This window comes from Anabrus simplex, chromosome 5 (assembly GCF_040414725.1).
Source record: "Anabrus simplex isolate iqAnaSimp1 chromosome 5, ASM4041472v1, whole genome shotgun sequence".
Taxonomy (NCBI): domain Eukaryota; kingdom Metazoa; phylum Arthropoda; class Insecta; order Orthoptera; family Tettigoniidae; genus Anabrus; species Anabrus simplex.
The window spans coordinates 69,436,605-69,459,089 of record NC_090269.1 but is presented as its reverse complement, the minus strand read 5'-3'; the positions used below and the strand labels follow the sequence as shown (position 1 = coordinate 69,459,089).

The 22,485-nt window shown below is 42.6% G+C and overlaps 1 protein-coding gene across 1 annotated transcript in view; it reads left to right on the top strand.

Moving 5' to 3' along the window:
* LOC136874418 (mambaquaretin-4) overlaps positions 1-22,485 on the top strand; it is an 83,364-nt gene that overhangs the window by 13,330 nt on the left and 47,549 nt on the right. Inside the window, exon 2 of the mRNA XM_067148051.2 lies at positions 17,466-17,631. Coding sequence (XP_067004152.2) covers positions 17,466-17,631 — 166 coding nt within the window. The remainder of the gene's footprint in view (positions 1-17,465; positions 17,632-22,485) is intronic.

Genomic DNA, 22,485 nt, shown 5'->3' with positions numbered 1-22,485 from the left:
CGATAACCTAGATGTTAGGCCCCTTAAAACAACAATCATCATCATCATCATCATCATCATCGGTTCGCTTACCAACAGCTTCTCTGATTGGTTCAAATTTCATCTCGAGGGTTTATTTTCTGAACTTCCCTCCATGATTATTGTTACCGAGTTTTTGTGGTAGTTAAGCATGAAAGAAGGTGCTGGGTGGTGAATAGGTCTCAAGCTACTAAAGAGAAATTAAATTTTAAAATTTAACAAGGTTATATTTTCTTTTCAAAATTAGGTAACAACAAATAGAACAGGTACTTAGTAGCCGAAATACAACTTGAAATGTACAATTACAGGGATTAAAGAATTTGGGCTTCGAGCCCTGAAAACACAATTCTTGAGCAACTAGCTCAACTTTACGATATACCAATTTTAACAAAAGGGGCAGAAGACCCCACTCAAACCCTGGAGCCCTTGCTCCAAATTACACAGCAAAGCCTCCTCGAGGCATACAACTCTCAGTTTTAGAAAAGAGCCACTCGCTCTTAAAGTTAAGCCTCTCCCAGGCCACACCAAACTCAACTTTCAAGTTGTCCTCAAAGGACATATACACAGGGGTAAAATACCCAACCTACTGAGGTCTATTAGGTGAGAAAAGATTAATACATGACCTCTAAAATACAACTTGAGAGGAGGCGAACTTGCACTCCTAATACACTTTGCTTTTAAAACCTAATCTGGCTCTGGGCCACTAACGCAAGGGCTAATCCCATACTACAGAGGTGACTTAGAGAAGAACACTTTACATTACATAAACGAAGAAAAGTTTGAGAAAATAAGTTCACCTCAAAACAAATGTGAGTGGGAGCTCGAGAGGGTTAGCACTCTCTATCCCAATATGTAACTTTACAAGAAAAAGAAGAAAAGAGTAGTTACATTTTAGGAAAAGGTTACATGATGGAAAACGCTTCGAACCCGCCGCGAGAGTTAAACTGCCGACCTAGCAAGAAAAGAAGATATTAATAGGCCATTACCTGGTAGTAGATCGCTGCCGAGGAAAGAGGCGCTTCCCGCCTCCTGCTATGTACTTAATACACTGAAAGATGGAACAGAAGTGGCCCGGAGACCCCAAAATCAGCAGTTTATATCCTCTCGCGGAAGATTCTAGGCGTTAGGGGAAATAAAACACCCTCCCACAAAATCTTTATTGGTTCGGGAAAAGAAACCCCTACATAGAGGAAAAAGAAACCCATTATTGGTGGAAAATTAATTAAAGAAATTCGGGATTGGCTAGATCCAAACAAAGGGGAAAAGGAGGGGTATACAGCCAACTTAAACAATAACAGAAAGAAATTTAACAAGAAACAAACTTTTGAAATAAAAATTCCTCCAACAAAATAGTTCTTTGATTTCGCACTAGGTTGCACTATTGTAATTCTTCAGTAGTGTCCTCTAGAAGAGAAAGTTCCCACTTCTTACTTCAAGCGAAACAAAAACACATCAAAAGTGACACAGTTCAAAAACTCAAAATTTTCCACGTGGTGACATCTTCTGAGAAAGTAGAGAATTAATAGAATAGATAAAGTTCAACCTTCCTCCAGAAGAGGAGTTTCAACTGGCGCAACTTTTAAATAAACAGAGTAGAGGTGTACCGCCCGGTACAGACCTCCCCCCCCAAAAGTTCCTCCAAGGGGTAACACAGAAGAACATAAGGTTTGTTTCCAAAATAAGGTCCAAGTTTTGATGTTGATATTAAGATTAATTGCGGAAGCATTTATAAGATTTTAGTAATTTGGTTGGTTGCAATTTCAAAATTTTGTTGTTGCCGGTGCAGTAAAGTTTTTATGTTTGTAGAATTTGTATTTCTGAAGATAAACTTTTAATACTTAAAGGTGAAGAAAAATTTTGCAATGTCCACCAAATATTGTTGTTAAATTCCCAAATGTAATTATTGCTTATGGTGACTGTCCATGTAGTTGATGTAGATTGAGTCGGATGGCCAGGCCGGCCGTTGCAGCTTGCGTCCAACGGAGGCCGCTCGGACCCCTCAAGTACCCTGAGATACCGCTCGCCCGCACTATGAGGGGAGCAGAGGTGTTGAAGTACGCCGCGCCCGCGGTGAACAGATACAGGCTGCGGGCATGTAGCAGGTCGTGCGCCGCACATCAGCCTTGGCCGGGAGGTGAGCTCCGGCTCGCCGTGCACATGTCGTCCTCGCTGGAGAGGAGGGGGCCCATCCCCCTCCCCAGTCGCTGCACGGCGCTGCGCGGCTGCGGGGGCGCTGAAACATTAAAGCTAGGCGGCAGAATTGTGTTGGACAATTATTTTCTTTGAGGGTACAGGCTTGTAGAGAGAGTGAGGGGCCAGCGGCGTGCAGATATTCATGGTATTCATTAAGCCACTGTGTAGAGTGGAGCAGGAGACGGGAGCGTGGTAATGGCCGTGGCAAGAACAGGATGGCAGTTTAACGGGTCGGGGCAGGTTTTACATAAGGCTTACATCTAAAACCAAAATATTACAGAAGGGGCAGAATGCCTTAAAAGTGAAACTCAAAAAAAATATAACCTTCATATCCTTTCAAAATAATATGGAGCAAGTTAACACAGAAATTACACCGGTTTCACCTGGGACAGGTGAACTCTAAATATCCTCTCGGTGGCTGGATTACTTAGCAATAAGGTAACCGGCGTAAGAAAATCGAGAATGATACAAGGCCCATGAAATCTGGGGGCAAGCTTGCCCGCGGGAACAAAATTTTTGACCATAACCTGGTCACCTACCTTCAAAGTGGTGGGTCTCCGTCCACGATCATACCTTTCCCTAACCTTTTCATGAGACACATTAAGATTAGCTTTAGCCTTCTTCCAAAGATCTTTAATGTTGTCCGGATCTATTGTCTCGGGCAGAATGTCATTCAGAGACCAGAGGTTAGAGAGCGGCGTGTTGGGAACGAACTTAAACATCAAAGAAGCTGGAGTAAATTTGTGAGATTCATGAACCGCCGAATTCAAAGCAAAAGCTAACCAATGCAGGGACGTGTCCCACCTAGAATGATCTTCATGATGATAGGCAATAAGTGCGGACCTGAGATTGCGGTTAACCCGTTCAGCCAGAGATGGTTGAGGGTAATAAGCAGATGTAGTTACATGAGAGATGGACAAGTCAAAACAGAATTTACGAAACAGATTTGATGTAAACGCTTTAGCATTATCAGATACAATGTATTGGCACGGACCAAAAGAAGCAAAAATAGAATTTAGGCAAGTAATGGTGGACTGAGCGGTAGCCAGCTTAGTCGGAAATAACCAGGAAAATCTTGTAAAACCATCTACACACACAAAGATGAACTTGTTGGCATTACCCTTTGACTGGGGGAAGGGTCCCACATAATCGATATACAGGCGTTCCATGGGGCGCGACGCTTAATGAGAAGACAAAAGGCCTACTTTAGTGGACATGGTGGGTTTACTGATCAAACAAGATTTACAAGCTTTTACAAGTTCTCGAATTTCACCGTCCATACCTTTCCATATGAACATTTCACGAATCTTTTCACGAGTTTTAAAGATTCCAAGATGCCCCCCCAATGGGGTCTCATGATAGTATTTGAAGATCATAGGTACAAGAACCGCTGGAACAACAACTTTCATCAACTTATCATGCCTCGAAGGGCAACATAGAACACCATTCCTCAGAACATAAGGGACAACATGTTCCCCAGAAGAAAGGGTTTCCATTATAGGAGCCAGCGTCGGATCTTCACGTTGGTATTTCTCAATATCCCTAAAAAGCATGGGAGCACCTGTTAAGATGGCATTAACACCAGATAGTATGGACTCGGAAGGTGATGAACTATCGACCGGTTCGTGGGTCTCGACGTCGTTATGAAACATACGGCTGAGTCCATCAGCAACAACATTTTCGGTACCTCTGATATGTCGTACATCAAATTGGAAGGCAGAAATACGGATGGCCCAACGGGCTATACGACCAGTACGACGCGGCCTACCTAAGACCCAGCTTAAGGCTTGATTATCTGTCTCCAGGTCGAATTTGACATGTTCCAGATAGAGACGGAACTTTTCTAAGGCGAATAAGACTGCCAACCCTTCGAGCTCATAGATGGAATACTTGGCTTCTTGAACCGATAGAGTCCTAGATGCATAGGCGATGGGACGCCTCCCTAGTTCAGTCTCTTGAAGAAGGACTGCAGCTACAGCTGACGACGACGCGTCCGTTTGGACGATGAATTTCTTCGAGAAATCAGGCATAGCAAGTACAGGGGCATTACAGAGAGCTAATTTAAGATCTTCGAAAGCGGCTTGTTGAGAAGGTCCCCACTCGAATTTGATGCCTTTCCTACGAAGAAGGTTTAAGGGCGCCGCTCTATTAGCGAAGTTAGGAATAAACTTCCTGAAGAAATTCACCATACCAATGAATCTAGCGATACCTTTGATGTCCTTAGGAGGTTTAAAATCACGGATGGCCTGTGTTCTAGAATGATCGACTGCTACACCATCAGGTGACACAATATGCCCTAGGAATGACATAGAGGGCTTAGCAAAGGCAACCTTGGACAACTTAACAGTTAACCCAGCCTTACGAAGGCGATTGAGAACTTCTCGCAAATGATCTAGATGTTCTTCAAAGGTTTCGGAAAATACGACGACATCATCCAAGTAGTGATATAAGTACTCAAATTTGATGTCGGAAAAGACCCTATCTAGTAGCCTAGTGAGCACAGCTGCCCCCGTGGGGAGCCCGAAAGGCACGCGGTTGTATTCATATAAATTCCAGTCCGTGGCAAACGCTGTAAGATGTTTAGACTCTTCGGCAAGGGGAATTTGATTATAGGCCTGATTCAAGTCCAAGATGGTGAAGAACTTGGCCTTACGAAACCATGAAAAGCAAGAATGAAGGTCGGGAAGGGGCACAGATTGCAACACCACCTTCCGATTGAGAGCCCTGTAATCAATGACAGGCCTGAAGCCTCCTTGGGGTTTCGGGACTAGAAAAATAGGCGAAGAATACGCTGACTTAGAGGGCCTAATAATACCATCCTTCAACATCTGATCGATGATTTCTTTCAGAGCCTTCATTTTAGGTGGAGATAGCCTATACGGTGGAAAACGGACAGGAATTGAATCCGTGACCTCAATTTTGTATTCAATAAGGTCAGTAACACCAAGAGTATCAGAGAACACCTCGGGAAACGACTGACACAGTTTCCGAATACTATCAGCCTGCTCCTCAGGTAGATGTCTAAGGTCTAACAACATCTCATCCTGGGTAGGCGAAATAGATGAACATGATACAGAATTACACTTTAACAAGGGAATTCTACAATTGGACGCAAATTTGAATATGCACGACCTACTCTGGAGATCGAGCACAAGACCAGTGTGAGAAATGAAGTCCGCTCCCAATATGATGGGGCAAGACAAACGCTTGGCCACAAACAATTTGATCTTCCATGTAAACTTAAAAACCCGAATTTTGACATGTATGGAACCTAGAATTTCTAATGGAGATGAATTAGCCGAAACATATTGAACAGGAGAAGAGACATAGTCAGGGAGTTTACAAACAGATTTCAATTTAGAATACCAATCAGCCGAAATAATGGAACAAACACTGCCTGAATCTAAGAGAGCTGTTATAGGCTCGTTATTTAACTCAATCTTAAGAAAAGGAACAGGTGCGGGGGTATCCGCCGCAATCCTAAGACACTCTTTAGGGCATTCAAAAGATGAATTTGAAGGCTGGTCGTTCTCTGCATTTACAACCTGTTTACTAGGGGCTAAGTCTCGGGAAGATGGATTAGTCGGCTCAGCCGACGCCACTAGTCACTTTTTATTCTTGGAATAGCTGGAATTTGCACCAGAAGTTGAGCAGGAGGGGGTGCTATTTGAGTTTGGGCAATTCTTGGCGATATGTGAGAAGGCCCCACACTTAAAACAGCCTTGTGATGACCCTACTCCATTCCTTGTCCCACTTGACTTGATCAGAGGACACTTATTCCGCAGATGGTCAGGCGACCCACAAGCATAACATTTACGGGGATTGACTGGTCGGCGAGGTGGAGGCCGAGTGTTACTAAAGGAAGGCGGGGGTTCTTTCGCCACACGCAAGGAATCGGCATACCTAACTCCTTCCGCAGAGACGGCTAATGCTTCCAGTTCAGAGAAGGTTTGCGGGCACGCCGCGAAACACAAATATGACCTGTAGGGTGGTGAAATCCCTTCAACAATAGCTTGCACGATCTGATCCTCAGGGAAGTGGAGAGCAAACACCCTAGTATAAAACTTAATATCTTGGATGAAGTCTGCCAGGTTTTCATCCAAGCGCTGTACCCGATAATAGTATTTCTGAATAAGGGAGGACCTGGCCCTAGCCGGGATGAAGTTAGCTAGCAAATGGGCGTGGAAATCCTCAATAGAAGATTGCTCGGCAATGGCTCTAACTATTTTGTCAGATAGAACACCAATAGCATAAGGATAGATAATTTGCAAAATTTGACATGGGGAAAGAGAAAACACAAGGGCATGATCCTGAAATTCCACTAGAAATCTTAAAAATGAAATTACGTCACTGGTGGTGTTGACGGAAAACTTAGAGATACCTCTAAGCAACATTGCCAATGGATGAGGCAAGCTGCTGAACCCAGGTGTCATAGTCGTTAAAGGTTTCAAGGGCAAGGAAGTTAATTCAGAGCGGATGTTACTCAATGACGCACGGCGTTCAGATTCGTTGTTCGATGGGGCAGAGATAGTTTGAGCAGCAACGGTTATCCTATTGACTTCTCCCTGAGGAGGCTCTTCCTCGTTACCTACATTCACCGTGGCGGGTTGATCAGTTTTGGGAGGAGCTTCGCCGGTTAGCAATTGAGTGACCTTATTAGACAATTCAGAAATAGTTTCAAGGAGCGTATTAGCTTGCTTCCTCTGAACGTCATTCACCTTTAGAGACAATAGATCATTAACTCTATTTGCAAAGTGATACAGCCTGCCTTGCACACGCTTAATTTGATTAGGAGATGGATCGTTTTCATCAAAAAAGCTGACTACCGATGCTAGCCCAGTAATATTCTCGACAATCGTGGAAAGAGAGTCGTCAATTTCTTTCTCTCCCAAATTGGGGATGGAAATGGGCAAATCAAGGGACTCTCTAAGCTTGTTAGTGTCTATTGCAACCGTGCCTCCAGATTGAACGTTTCTGATAGTTAACTCATATATCAACTCCTCTTTGCGCAAGTAGTTAAGGAGGAGAACATCGCGAGGGCCGGGCATGATGACAGAACAATTTTGAAAAACTCAAAAAATTCCAGCAACTGAGAAAATTGTTAGAGTTCGAATCAAAGCAATGTTTAGCCGTCAAAAGGGGCTAAATTGAGACCCATTCAACCACGCTCTGCTACCACTTGTTACCGAGTTTTTGTGGTAGTTAAGCATGAAAGAAGGTGCTGGGTGGTGAATAGGTCTCAAGCTACTAAAGAGAAATTAAATTTTAAAATTTAACAAGGTTATATTTTCTTTTCAAAATTAGGTAACAACAAATAGAACAGGTACTTAGTAGCCGAAATACAACTTGAAATGTACAATTACAGGGATTAAAGAATTTGGGCTTCGAGCCCTGAAAACACAATTCTTGAGCAACTAGCTCAACTTTACGATATACCAATTTTAACAAAAGGGGCAGAAGACCCCACTCAAACCCTGGAGCCCTTGCTCCAAATTACACAGCAAAGCCTCCTCGAGGCATACAACTCTCAGTTTTAGAAAAGAGCCACTCGCTCTTAAAGTTAAGCCTCTCCCAGGCCACACCAAACTCAACTTTCAAGTTGTCCTCAAAGGACATATACACAGGGGTAAAATACCCAACCTACTGAGGTCTATTAGGTGAGAAAAGATTAATACATGACCTCTAAAATACAACTTGAGAGGAGGCGAACTTGCACTCCTAATACACTTTGCTTTTAAAACCTAATCTGGCTCTGGGCCACTAACGCAAGGGCTAATCCCATACTACAGAGGTGACTTAGAGAAGAACACTTTACATTACATAAACGAAGAAAAGTTTGAGAAAATAAGTTCACCTCAAAACAAATGTGAGTGGGAGCTCGAGAGGGTTAGCACTCTCTATCCCAATATGTAACTTAACAAGAAAAAGAAGAAAAGAGTAGTTACATTTTAGGAAAAGGTTACATGATGGAAAACGCTTCGAACCCGCCGCGAGAGTTAAACTGCCGACCTAGCAAGAAAAGAAGATATTAATAGGCCATTACCTGGTAGTAGATCGCTGCCGAGGAAAGAGGCGCTTCCCGCCTCCTGCTATGTACTTAATACACTGAAAGATGGAACAGAAGTGGCCCGGAGACCCCAAAATCAGCAGTTTATATCCTCTCGCGGAAGATTCTAGGCGTTAGGGGAAATAAAACACCCTCCCACAAAATCTTTATTGGTTCGGGAAAAGAAACCCCTACATAGAGGAAAAAGAAACCCATTATTGGTGGAAAATTAATTAAAGAAATTCGGGATTGGCTAGATCCAAACAAAGGGGAAAAGGAGGGGTATACAGCCAACTTAAACAATAACAGAAAGAAATTTAACAAGAAACAAACTTTTGAAATAAAAATTCCTCCAACAAAATAGTTCTTTGATTTCGCACTAGGTTGCACTATTGTAATTCTTCAGTAGTGTCCTCTAGAAGAGAAAGTTCCCACTTCTTACTTCAAGCGAAACAAAAACACATCAAAAGTGACACAGTTCAAAAACTCAAAATTTTCCACGTGGTGACATCTTCTGAGAAAGTAGAGAATTAATAGAATAGATAAAGTTCAACCTTCCTCCAGAAGAGGAGTTTCAACTGGCGCAACTTTTAAATAAACAGAGTAGAGGTGTACCGCCCGGTACAATTATTATTATTGACCTCTCCATATGTATCAAATAATTCACGTGCTGTTGTATCGATTGTGTTAGTCACGACCGCCTGGATCATGCATGATTTGGTGGCGACGTGTCAAAATTATGTATAAAAAATATTTGGCGACCGCCTCTGTGGTATAGTGGTTAGTGTGATTAGCTGCTACCCCCTGAGGCCCGGGCTCAATTCCCGGCTCTCCCACGAAATTTGAAAAATGGTACGAGGGATGGAACGGGGTCCGCTCAGCATCGGGAGGTCAGCAGCTGAGAAGCGTGGAGGGTCGATTCCCTCTTCAGCCACCCTCGAAATGGTTTTCCGTGGTTTCCCACTTCTTCTGGCAAATGCCGGAATGGCATCTAACATAAGGCCACGGCCACTTCATTCTGAGTCCGAGGGAAAATCCAACCATGGAGGTAAACAGATTAAGAAAGAACGAAAGAAAGAAAGAAAAAATGATTAAATATTTAACGACCGCCTCTGTGGTGTAGTGGTTAGTATGATTAGCTGCCACCCCCGGAGGCCCGGGTTCAATTCCCGCCTCTGCCACGAAATTTGAAAAGTGATACGAGTGCAGGAATGGGATCCACTCAGCCTCGGGAGGTCAAGTGAGTAGACGGCTGTTCGATTCTCACCTAAGCCGTGCTCGAAGTGGTTTCCCGTGGTTTCCCACTTCACCTCCAGACAAATACCGAGATGGTACCTAACTTAAGGTCACGGCCTTACTCCCCTCTTCCTTTTATATCCCTTCTGAAATTCCCATCCCCCCACAAGCCCCCTGTTCAGTATAGCTGGTGCGGCCGCCTGGGCGAACTACTGGTCCTTTTTCCCAGTTTCATCCCCCGACCGAAAGTCTCACGCTGTAGGACACTTCCCTTGAGGCGGTAGAGGTGGGATCCCTCGCAGAGTCCGAGGGAAAAGCCAACCCTGGAGGGTAAACGGATTAAGAAAAGAAGTAAACATTTAACTTAAATTAAGTGAATTCACCGTAGTATGGATTAAAATACTGAACGCAACAGCCACTGAAGTGATAAGTTTACTTTTCTCCTTTTGAAATTCGGTCCTCACCGCCATCTCGGACATAACCATCACACTCGTAAGGAGAACGTAACTCTCTGTGGCTGTTACGTAAATAACTATTATTTTGTTGTATTACAGCACTTTGATTAATTCATTTCCGGTCATTCGACCTCATAAACAGTGGTATTAATCATAAAATATAGCTTACAACGAGAGTTTTGCATGATACTGGTTCACATTTAACTTCATTCAAGAAGACCAATAACACTCTGCTGTAGGCATTTTATAAGAGGAAGTTCTCAAAGCTTGAAAGCATTTCGTTCGTAGCTCACTCTTGTAAAGATAAAATAATAAGATCTTTCTTAATTATATTTAAAGCACTCTTTAAATTGTAAGGGATTTTGTTTTTGTAAAATGAATAGCAGAAAGTTTGAAATTGCTCATGTGCAGTACTTTCTGTGTATGGCAATGTGTATTAATACTGCCACGGGCGCTTTCCTAACAATTTTTTTTTTTTTTTTTTTTTTTTTACAAGTTGCTTTACGTCGCATCGACACAGATAGGTTTTATGGCTGCGATGGGACGGGAATGGGTTAGGAGTGGAAAGGGAGCGCCCGTGGCCTTAATTAAGGTACAGCTCCAGCATTTGCCTGATGTGAAAAGTGGAAACCACGGAATACCATCTTCAGTGCTATCGACAGTGGGGGAACCCACTATCTCCCGAATACTGGATACTAGCCGTACTTAAGCGACTGCATCTATCGAGCTCGGTTTTCCTAAATGTAAAACTGGGTGTGGTAATTTTAATGTATTGAGCATGGACGACGTGATATTAAACACATCTTTTATACAAGAGATCTGAGCAACGTTTCTTAACCCATTCCAGTCTGTGCCTTAATATCCCTAACAAACGTTCTGGACTGGACATTTTTAAGGATATTTAAAACATTATATCTCTGTACCTTTAGGAGATATTTGCATGATTCTTTTTTCTTTGTGCTTGTTTGAACATCTAGTCTTGAAAGACGATGTTTTTATTATGTCAACTATCACTTGAGATTTTAAAATTGTTTATATATTTTATCATTTTTTGCGAACGGAAAAATGTCTCACGGATAACTAAGCAAGTACAGTTTTCTGAAATACTGTTATATTTACCCTATTTTGCTAATATAAAATGTGCATTGCAATGAAGAACAACAACAATAATGAGTACGATATAAAATAATAATTTTTCAATAATAATAATAATAATAATAATAATAATAAAGAAAATGGGAGCTCATATGAAATTTTATTTTAATTGATAAATTTTGTCAAAAGTTACTCAAATGTAAAAATATTGTTCCATTTACCACAAATGACTTCTGAGAAAGAGAAAATACAGTCTTCTAAACAGACAACTTTAGTAATATGTAGACAATCTTACGTATTCACGCAAATTTGAAATACGCGGAAACATGCGCTAGGCCGTAAAACGAACTCCATTCATAATGAAATGTAACAAATTGTTTCGAATTCATATGTCAATAATATGTTCATTTGCGCATAAACTTATAATATATCATAAAATAGCGAAAATATTACTATGCTCGCAGTTAGACCGGAAAGAGCTAAATATAATAAAGCAAATTTTGAGATGACTCCCTGTCGTACGACATAGCCTCCACGGTTGCTAGGTAACATACTGTTAAGATTTAAAGGATATCATACAAGAGATCCATACTTTACATCACAGCGTCAGCACGAATATATGATTGGTTTCAAGGTTCAAGTTAAGTCACGACACACTCACTGTCACACATGAAATGTGAACCCTTTCCAAACAGTGTATAGTTGGCCTCAGCCACTGGACTGTCCTAGGACAACAGCTGCTCGCATGCTTGCATTGTGGGTCACTCCGCGCGAGTCAGTGCCTATTACTGTAATGCCTAGGTTCCACGATGCCAGTTGATGAGACAATTGTCAGAAGACCGTTGACTGGCTTACAATTATTGGATACGGGTGAACACTTCGGTCCAGTTGTCTGGACAATTGCCGCTGTGTGAACGTGACAGTGCAATAGCTGAATACACCGACTGACAGAGCAAATGCAACACCAAGAAGGAGTGGTTCGAAAGGGATGAAAGTTGGGGAAAGAACAGAGACAGCACGGACGAATAATTGATGTTTATTTCAAACCGATATGCAGGTTACACAATGCGCACGGCATCGACTCAGTAGGATGTAGGACCACCGCGAGCGGCGATGCACGCAGAAACACGTCGAGGTACAGAGTCAATAAGAGTGCGGATGGTGTCCTGAGGGATGGTTCTCCATTCTCTGTCAACTATTTGCCACAGTTGGTCGTCCGTACGAGGCTGGGGCAGAGTTTGCAAACGGCGTCCAATGAGATCCCACACGTGTTCGATTGGTGAGAGATCCGGAGAGTACGCTGGCCACGGAAGCATCTGTACACCTCGTAGAGCCTGTTGGGAGATACGAGCAGTGTGTGGGCGGGCATTATCCTGCTGAAACAGAGCATTGGGCAGCCCCTGAAGGTACGGGAGTGCCACCGGCCGCAGCACATGCTGCACGTAGCGGTGGGCATTTAACGTGCCTTGAATACGCACTAGAGGTGACGTGGAATCATACGCAATAGCGCCCCAAACCATGATGCCGCGTTGTCTAGCGGTAGGGCGCTCCACAGTTACTGCCGGATTTGACCTTTCTCCACGCCGACGCCACACTCGTCTGCGGTGACTATCACTGACAGAACAGAAGCGTGACTCATCGGAGAACACGACGTTCCGCCATTCCCTCATCCAAGTCGCTCTAGCCCGGCACCATGCCAGGCGTGCACGTCTATGCTGTGGAGTCAATGGTAGTCTTCTGAGCGGACGCCGGGAGTGCAGGCCTCCTTCAACCAATCGACGGGAAATTGTTCTGGTCGATATTGGAACAGCCAGGGTGTCTTGCACATGCTGAAGAATGGCGGTTGACGTGGCGTGCGGGGCTGCCACCGCTTGGCGGCGGATGCGCCGATCCTCGCGTGCTGACGTCACTCGGGCTGCGCCTGGACCCCTCGCACGTGCCACATGTCCCTGCGCCAACCATCTTCGCCACAGGCGCTGCACCGTGGACACATCCCTATGGGTATCGACTGCGATTTGACGAAGCGACCAACCTGCCCTTCTCAGCCCGATCACCATACCCCTCGTAAAGTCGTCTGTCTGCTGGAAATGCCTCCGTTGACGGCGGCCTGGCATTCTTAGCTATACACGTGTCCTGTGGCACACGACAACACGTTCTACAATGACTGTCGGCTGAGAAATCACGGTACGAAATGGGCCATTCGCCAACGCCGTGTCCCATTTATCGTTCGCTACGTGCGCAGCACAGCGGCGCATTTCACATCATGAACATACCTCAGTGACGTCAGTCTACCCTGCAATTGGCATAAAGTTCTGACCACTCCTTCTTGGTGTTGCATTTGCTCTGTCAGTCAGTGTATTTATTTTGTGCCAGTTCGCTTGTGTCAACCGAGAGGTGCAGCCGCTTGCGTGGTCTTGATAATTTCAATATTTTAATTTTTCAAATTATTTGCAAGCTGTTCACGTAATTATGGCTCCAAAGGAGGCTGACGATACTAACGTAAGTTTCATTGAGCTGTGTAGGGAACGATGATGTTTGGGGAATCAGCATGAAGACTTGTACAAAGACAAAAATGCTCATCAAGCTGCTTCTGATACAGTGGAACCTTGGATTGCGAGCATAATTCGTTCCGGCAACATGCTTGTAATCCAAAGCGCTCGTATATCAAAGCAAGTTTTCCTGTAAGAAACAATTGAAACGCGGATGATTCGTCCACAACACAAAAACATGTATTCGCATACCATTTCTAAAACAAAATATAACGTAAAACAAATTAAAATGCACTTTTCCTTACAATAGAATCATTGTTGGTGTGAGGGAGACGAAAGATGACATGAGAAGAGTTAGTGTGTAGCACGAATTTCACTAACGGAATCACTGCTATCTGTTGGCTCACTCTAATTGTTTTATTTTCGTGCAACGTTAGCGAGGAACCTGTCCAATCACTGTTGGTTTTGCCTCTTTTTGAGGATTTCACGAACATGTGACATTGCATTGTCATTGAACTGATTCATCGCTCGCACTGCTACAGCCTTATTCGGGTGGTGTTTTTCTACAAAATTTTGCACCGTTTCCCACATCCCGAATCTCAGTTGAAGTGAGACATTCCATTGACTTTTCCTCCTTCTCTTCCCCGGACGAGATCTCCATAACCTCCTCCTGTTGTTCGCGATACAAGTCCATCAGTTCGTTGGTGCTCAGTTTCTGGCTATGTTCTTCCACCAGCTCATCGCTGAAATAGTGCTTTGGTGTATAGCTTCTTGAAGTTCGAAATGACTTGCTGATCCATAGGCTGGAGAAGTGGAGTAGTGTTGGGAGGAGGAAACTTAACCTTAACGAACTTGAATTCCTCCAGTAAGTCGTCCTCAAGCCTCAAGGCCTGGAGGATGAGCAGGAGCATTGTCCGTAACCAGCAAGACTTTGAGCGGCAGATTATTTTCTGAAAGGTATTTCTTCACTGCAGGACCAAAGACCTCGTTCATCCATTCAACAAACGAACAGGGGAGGGGAAAACGTAGGCACGCGTGACGCTCGTATTGCGGAACCTTACTCGCTTATCAAGTTACAAATTATTTAAAATGTTTGCTCGTCTTGCAAAACACTCGTAGACCAAGTTACTCGCATTCCGAGGTTTCACTGTATTACTGTCAAGAATTAGGTGTGACTGAGGTCGAAACGTTGCATGACTCACGGGATACTACACACGTTGCGCACTCAGCCATTTCTCGTCATCTACTGGCATGGCAATAGCTTCCTCGTGTGAACGGATTCTCGTTCAACTGGATTGGCTAGCGATTGTCCCACAATAATTAGAGGATAATTGTCGTCAACAATTATTGTCTCAGAAACTGGCATCGTTTAAACTAAGCATTAGTGTATCGAGGATATTTTGGACACGGGTCATGTCGGCATGGACCACCAACCGCCAGAAGGCAGTGCAGTCGAGCAACTGTCTTTCTCCTATACTTGCGGTGAATTTTTTTCAGGACGTACGTTTGCAGCACAAGGTACGATATAATATAAAAAAGAAACCACTTTTCTCTTAACGAAAATCAAATGATCATAAATATGTCTCCAAGTCATGGTCATCCATCAACGGCGGCTATTTTCGTATGACCATCAGCCATAAAACATAGCCTTCACGTTTGTTAGGTAACATTGTCTGGCCATGCAATAATCGACTAAAGCACACTTAAGAAACAACAGAACAAAACAAACCCCATGGCGCAACAGCTCTGATTGGCCTTTTTCTCTCATGTGACCGCTGCTCAGCCCGAATGCCAGCAGATTATCGTAATCAGTGCGACGAATCCTCTTCGCAAATATTCATAGATTTCTAGACCGGCACCGTAGTCTCACCACCAATAGCTCCTCAATTGATTGTACGTATGTTGAGTGTACCTTGAACCTGCCTTCAGATCCAGCTAAAATTCCCTGATATGCCCGGCTCCTTCCATCTAGACAGCGGAGGCCACCTTAGGAAAACAACGCAAGTATGAATATCTTATTCCTTCTAATCTATGATATAGTCTAGTCCTGATGGAGAGCAGAGGGCCATTATGTACATATAGTAGTTCGTGATAAATCTTTGAATACATGTCGTGTCCGTAAAGCGCGATACATACCAATACAAGTAGTTAGAGACATCTATTGAGAATTCAGGGAACTACTATCACGAACCTACCTGCATCACGAATATACCTCCCTTTACCCTATATGATGTTCCTAGTCTTTGTTAATTCTCTAGGTTTTCTTCGGTTTATGGCAAAGGTGTCACAGGGAGTGCCTAGCTATCCGAACTCCCCACAACAAGCTGAGAGAAATTAAGAAGACAATTGTTGTGTGGCAGTCCTCTTTCCGGCCTTCACGGGGAGAGGTCGTAGTTCTGTGTAGGCTGAGGATAGGTCGTGGCAAATCTACGCACTCTTACCTCCTAAAGAGGAAAGACTCCCGCCTCCCCCCTAGTGCGTTCTTGAGGTGCCGAATTCACCGTGGCCCACATCTTCATAGAGTGAGCCGATCTCTCTGGCCTAAAACGGAACCTCAGCCTGCAAGAGTCACTCGAACTCATACTAGCCGATGACGAGAATCCTGCTGATTTCGTTATTCACTTCACGTGTGAGCGTGGGTAAATTAAGGGGTTCTAAATTTCAAGTTTTCAATGTACTTTTCAGCTTAATAAAACATTTTTTCTTTTATTTTATAATTCCTCCGTTCAACACAAACATTTAATTTTATTTGAATTTTGTTTCCACCTAATTTGTTCAGAAAGGATGGTTACCTATTTGCGCTTCCCCATAAAATAACGATCACTAGGACTTAAAAATGATTTGCGATTCCAGCAGGTTTCTGTTGATTAGGGGAATGAATTTTATCGTAGTTCAAAATAATCGAGTCTCAATTGTTTTAAAAAACGTTTTCGTGAAATTTTCATGGCATGGCTATACTAATACTCATATAAACTAAGACCGATCGCACGGTGTTTGTACGCTGCGCTACGGCCGTTGCCTCAACCGAACTTAGGTCGCGCGCGGCCTCCCTGTTTTAAGCGTGTATACAATCTTACATGAAACCTTACTTTATAAAATATGCTGGAAGTGTCGTACTTCCTGGGATATACAGGCATTGTATCTGGTAACCACATTCTGAGTGACGCGAATGAGTTCTGCCACTGTAATATTTGTGATTTCATTCGTAATATTTTCCTTCAGTTCCTCCAATGTGTGAGGATTTTTCGATACACTTTTTCTTTCAGTTTACCCCACAAGTTAAAATCAGAGTAGACCAGCATTGATCACTCTGTCTGCAAACACTTCTAAGATTTTAAGATGGGAATCTTCTGCTGTATAAGCAGGAGCTGAATCTTGCTCAAACCAACCACGCAATTTTTCTTCTTCCATTAACTGATGCCATCCTGGTACCCCTCTGCATTTACTGACGTCTCGAAAGCCCAATTATTCGTCGCATTAACAGCACACCTAACACCAATATTCCTATCATAACGAGGGACTTTATAAACACCATTAGGATTTTATGCACACTAATAGTGAGAGTTGTAACGCACATGAGCATTGAGATGAAATCAGGACTTTTACATACGAAAACACGGTGCGTTGCAATGATAACTGTCTCATCATGTTAACAGCTGAAATGCAGACTGGCGGCTGATGCTTGCCAGGTCGAACACGTGCAGGCGACTTGCAGCTTACGCATCGGAGAACAATACGACCCCTTCGACGGACTTAGTTTATATGAGATGATTTGTTTCTATACTAAGCTTTACTAGCGCTTGTTATCATCCACACTTCTTTAAGTTCAATAAAACAAGCAGTCCTCTCCGTAGCTACCTACGATGCGCCTATTGTAGTCCATAGTCGTTTTTTAACAGTTCCTTTTGCTATAGCCTACTGCTATGCCCACAGGCGCGCTGGCCGTTCCTGTAACTGACGAGAAACGTGATTGCAGTGTGGACTTCTACTACTCGAGTACAGAGTACTGTCCGGGCATACACATCACGTACACATACATCAATAGAGACAACAAGTGTATCCAGTTCATCTATGGTGGCTGCCATGGACATGGAAACAGGTATTATACTCAGAAAATTACGTGTATTTAATTTGGTTAATTAATTCATATTTATTGGTTTATTTTATTTTATTTTATTTATTATATTGTTTCAAAGATCCCGTGACTAATGCTCGTATTGGAACAGTACACTAAAGAGCTGGCTCAGTTACAATAGTAAAGAAAAATTGAATTATTTATAATGCAGGGCTTTAAACTACTGGGACACCCTCTCTCCAGGGGTCATAAATATGGAGGGACCTTAGCCTGGGTTATGGTGAAGTCCTCAACGGCATCTTTGGCGTAGAATATGACCTTCGACACGGTGGAGATGGCGGAAGGAGTAAACCTTGCCTGGGGTTACTAGGTGAAAACTGCTCAACGGTCTCAATGGCGAATGAAGAGAAGAATCTCCCTGCGGCAGAGAGGGCGGATGAGCTACCTCCAAGAATCGAATCTTGGTTGAAGAACATAAAATTCCCCAGGCGTCTGTTCCCAGATTGGGCTGCTTTAGGTCAGCGTCTGTACTCCAGGTTAGGGGCAGCTGGAAGAAACCTCCGGGGCTCACAACCTTGGTTGTAAACTGGTGACTCAAGTATTTACCCCAAACTCATGTTTATCGTTCATAGGAAAGTGTAATGTGAAACAAATTACCTCAGGTGCACCGTTGTGCACAAGTAGACATTCGGATACTGGAGAGTCTGCAGCGTTACACAGGGACGAACGTCAAACATAATCAAATGCAAATACCCGAATTCCATAGCCACCTTCAATGCCAATTCTCTTCTTAAAACTGCAAAGTTAATACACCTTACAGACACTCTCGGAAATCATCGAATTATCATAGCGGCACTTCAGGAGACCCGATATATAGATGAAAACAACTTCGACTCTGAAGAGTTCAGGATATGCAAGGGAAAAGTTGGTCAAAGAGTAATGAAAAACATTCCACACCTAGGAACAGGCTTCAAAGAAGAACGTCCTGGATTCCGTAGTCCAGTTTGAATCTCAATCTGAAAAACTATCAACTTTGGTTTTCAAATCTATCAATAGAATATACACTATCGTGAATGCTCATACACCCATAAATGAGGACAACAGAAAGAACAATGAGAAAGTGGAACTTTTTTGGGATCAGTTGGACGATGTCACACAAAGGGTACCTGAAAAACACATCATCATACTGAACCCATAATTCTACGGAGAAAAAAAAATACTTTTTTCTCAATATTTATTTGGTCTCAAGAATCTACTTTTATGTTTGTGGGCAGCCATGTTGCGCTCCTAAGAGCCCCGATGTCGCGTGGGGAGGATCTCACTCACGGCAAGCTCGTGAAATACCGGGACACCTCGGCGGAACTCGAGTGCCCGACAATTCTTTCAATTCATGGAATTCTATATAACGAGGGATTTTGGCAATACAGCAAATAAAGAAATAAATAAGTTAAATTATTCGTACACCCTACGTGAAGACAGAGCCCCGAGGGAAAAACATAAATGCAGTTAAGCCTAAGTACATGTTAGCGTCAGATCAGCGAACCAGCTACACGTGCCAAGGTCAGGGGATGAAGAAAACGCGCGAAACGCACGGGCAGAAATAATTTATTTCCCCTGTTGTGAGGGTGGTAAAATTATAAGATTAACATCTAAAATAATTCCAAGCCTGTCCGGAAGTCTGGGACAAATCTCATCAAAATCGGTCTATTGGACGCAAAATTGGCAGATTACACAATCAAGCTTAATAGTGGGGATAGCGTCCCTCCTGAGATTATAAAAGAAACCCCCCACCGTATATTTTTGAGTGTCGATCTGGAACTTGAAGCCGCGGGAGCTTGTGCCCGTCGTCATTGGAAATTCGCGCCAGATTAATCGACAAATAACTAAATACATGTCCGTGGCTAAGGTCCACATACTCGGTTAAGAAGAGAAGGTGATTGGAAAAGTTCTGAACGTTTGCCGACGAACTAGGAAAGTGTAGGCGTTGGTTAAAATATACACAGCAGATTTTATTTATATCATCTCATGTACGTTTGAAAGTGAAGAGGGTTGGGGAAGCTATTCAGAGTAGTTCTGCTCCCTTTATCTGTTGAACACCTGTTTTATTGGAGTAACGGAGAGAGACAACTCTGGGAACGATCCAGACAGTCGTAGAGGACTGCAGAACGAGGGAAGTTCGTGGTGCCAATTACAGAGAAAAGTGCGTGGTTTATGTGGTAATTTTAATATCGTGTGTGAGAAGGGTAGTGTTTGTAAGAGTGAGATGTTGGAAATGATAATGTTCTTTGTGAAAATGTACGGCTAAGGAGCGAGGTCAGCTGGTGACGATGTAACCAGAATACTGGGAATGGTGCCATGTGCAGGTCTGTCTATTTTTATATTATGTTGTAGTTAGTTTTATTTGTTCTGTCCCAACAAATTTTTCAAGATGATTGTCGGGTTGATATACGTAATTATCAGGCGAAAGGTGTTGTAATTTTTGGTCAGCGTGTGAAACTTTCAGTGTGTAAACTTCATGTCAAGAAACGGTAAAATGCGACGCTTAAAATTTGGTGTTAATGTTCGATGAGATATTGTCCAAAGCGTGGAATTCTGGGGAAGTTATAAGTTATAAATTAGTCGTGGCGAATATCTAAATTTCAAAATATCAGTTGAATTCGTAAATGTTTGTCGATAATAATAATAATAATAATAATAATAATAATAATAATAATAATGTCTACCGCGGGATAAAGAAATTTTTTCATGTTAAAAGTGCATTTAACCAGTATATTTTTACAAGGATCGCAGGCATATTTAGATAATTTCAGTAAAATTCGGTAGAGTTACATTTATTCATGGGATGTAAAATTTTGAGACATCGTGTATATCAATGATACGAAAAGTCGCGGTGTATTCTTGGATTCTCTAGGTCCGAAAGTCGTAATAACAGTAAAGTAAGAGATGTGTTTTATAGTGGTTGTTGTTTTCACCAGGGGATTGAATTATGAAAAAGGGTCTTGGAAATATAAGAAAAAGGGATTGAGAGCGACGAATTTATATGTATGTGGAGATGAGAGAGATGGATGAAATGAAGCCTGGATTTTAAGTGATACCGCTGGAATAAAGCGAGGAGAATGAGTTTGAGACAGGCTATATTTTTGCAGAGGAAGTATTTAGGAAACAGGCTGTGTTGAGGCAGGCTGTATTGTTTTCCGCTACCAATCCGAATTTGAGACGACTACTGTGTGAAGCACCGTAGATTTCTAGTAAGATCCCAAGTGAAAACGACTCTAGTAAAAGGTTAAAATCTTGGTAGTAAACGTCCAGCGATATGTTACTTAAAGCCCGTATGAATATTAAGATAATGCGACCTCAAGGATAAAAGAGCACTTTGGACACACGGTTGGGGTGTATTGAATTTGTTCACTGGATAGGTCATGGATATAAATAGTTGGAATTGACGATAGGCGATTTGAGAGTTTCGAATGCGGTAGTGATGATTATTATTTTGAAGGCATCCACAATGGTAAACGTGCGTTGGGAATTAGCATTGCTTCCCTAAAACTTCAGTGCACAGGCTGAGATTGTGTTTGAGGTGGAGATTTGTTCGTCACGTATATTTATTTTTGAGTTCACGTATTGTAACGAGGTAGAGACTTACTGTATTTTTCGACTTTCATTCGTTTGATAGTAAGAGAAGTGGTTCCGTCGTGCGTTATTTGTCTGACCAGGTTTAGTATTAAATGTCGGAGTTGTTTGAAATTGCTAGTTCGCCTGATATGTTAAGGGAGGCGTAGTACGACCCACTTTGACGCCCGACGATAGATTTAGGACGTCACATGTTATCCTTGGAGTCACTGATGATGAGACGTCCTAGTTCACGCCCGACGATAGAATTTGGAAGGTATCATGTACATAGTGGTTAGTGTTAGGATGTACAGATTTCAAGTGAGCCCGACGATAGGTCTGGGATGGCAGCTATACACACTCAAGTCTCAGATTAGATGTTTCTTTTGTTTTTTTGTTGAAGTGGCCTGGACGAAGGTAGCATCTACAGTATGATATGATTTATGAAGAGGGTCTGTGTGTAGCTCTCCTTGAGATAACGGGACCACTAGTGAGTGAGGGTTGCCCAAACGTTGGATATCGGCCCGATATAGATTAAATATTTTACTGTAATTCTCCGCGCGTGTTGAGCTTTAATAACTTCGATATGTTAATTTATTTTACGGACTTAATTGTTTTATCGTTTGACGTCCGTTTCGTTTGATAGTGTGCATATTGACACTCAGTGTATTAGTGTGAGACTTGAGTTGCGAATGCGGTTTCGATTCGTCAGCCAGTGACAATATTTTATTTTCAATCTTGTCGTACTTTCATTTTATTCATAGTTGAAAGTAATTAAGTAATCACTTTATAAGTAGTGTGTTGGGACAGACAGTAAATAGATAGATCTGTACTGGTAGCATTGTTTTTCAAGGGAAAGAATTCCTTAAAGTTGTAGTAATTTTTAACGTGGACTGGTAATTTTATTTAGCGTAACGAAACCATTTCTAACCTGAAAATCGGTTCGATAATAATACTTTTCAAGTGACTTTCCACTTTTTAATTAACTTCAGTGTTTGGCATTTCTTCTAAATGCATGATGAATAAGTGATTCCTGCTTTTCGCAGTTTTGTTCCTTTAGAACGACATAACGTAGGATCCTCACGGATCATGTTGTTGTTGGTTCCTTCCGAACAGCTGTTTGGGTGATGCACATTTAGCATCGGGATTACCTTATCACTTAAGGGTGTCATGAATGACAAATACATGGTGGGATTTTATTTCAATTGTGAATGAGGCTGTTAACTCGTAGTGAACACCATGCTTTCCCATAATATTTCGCAACCTATC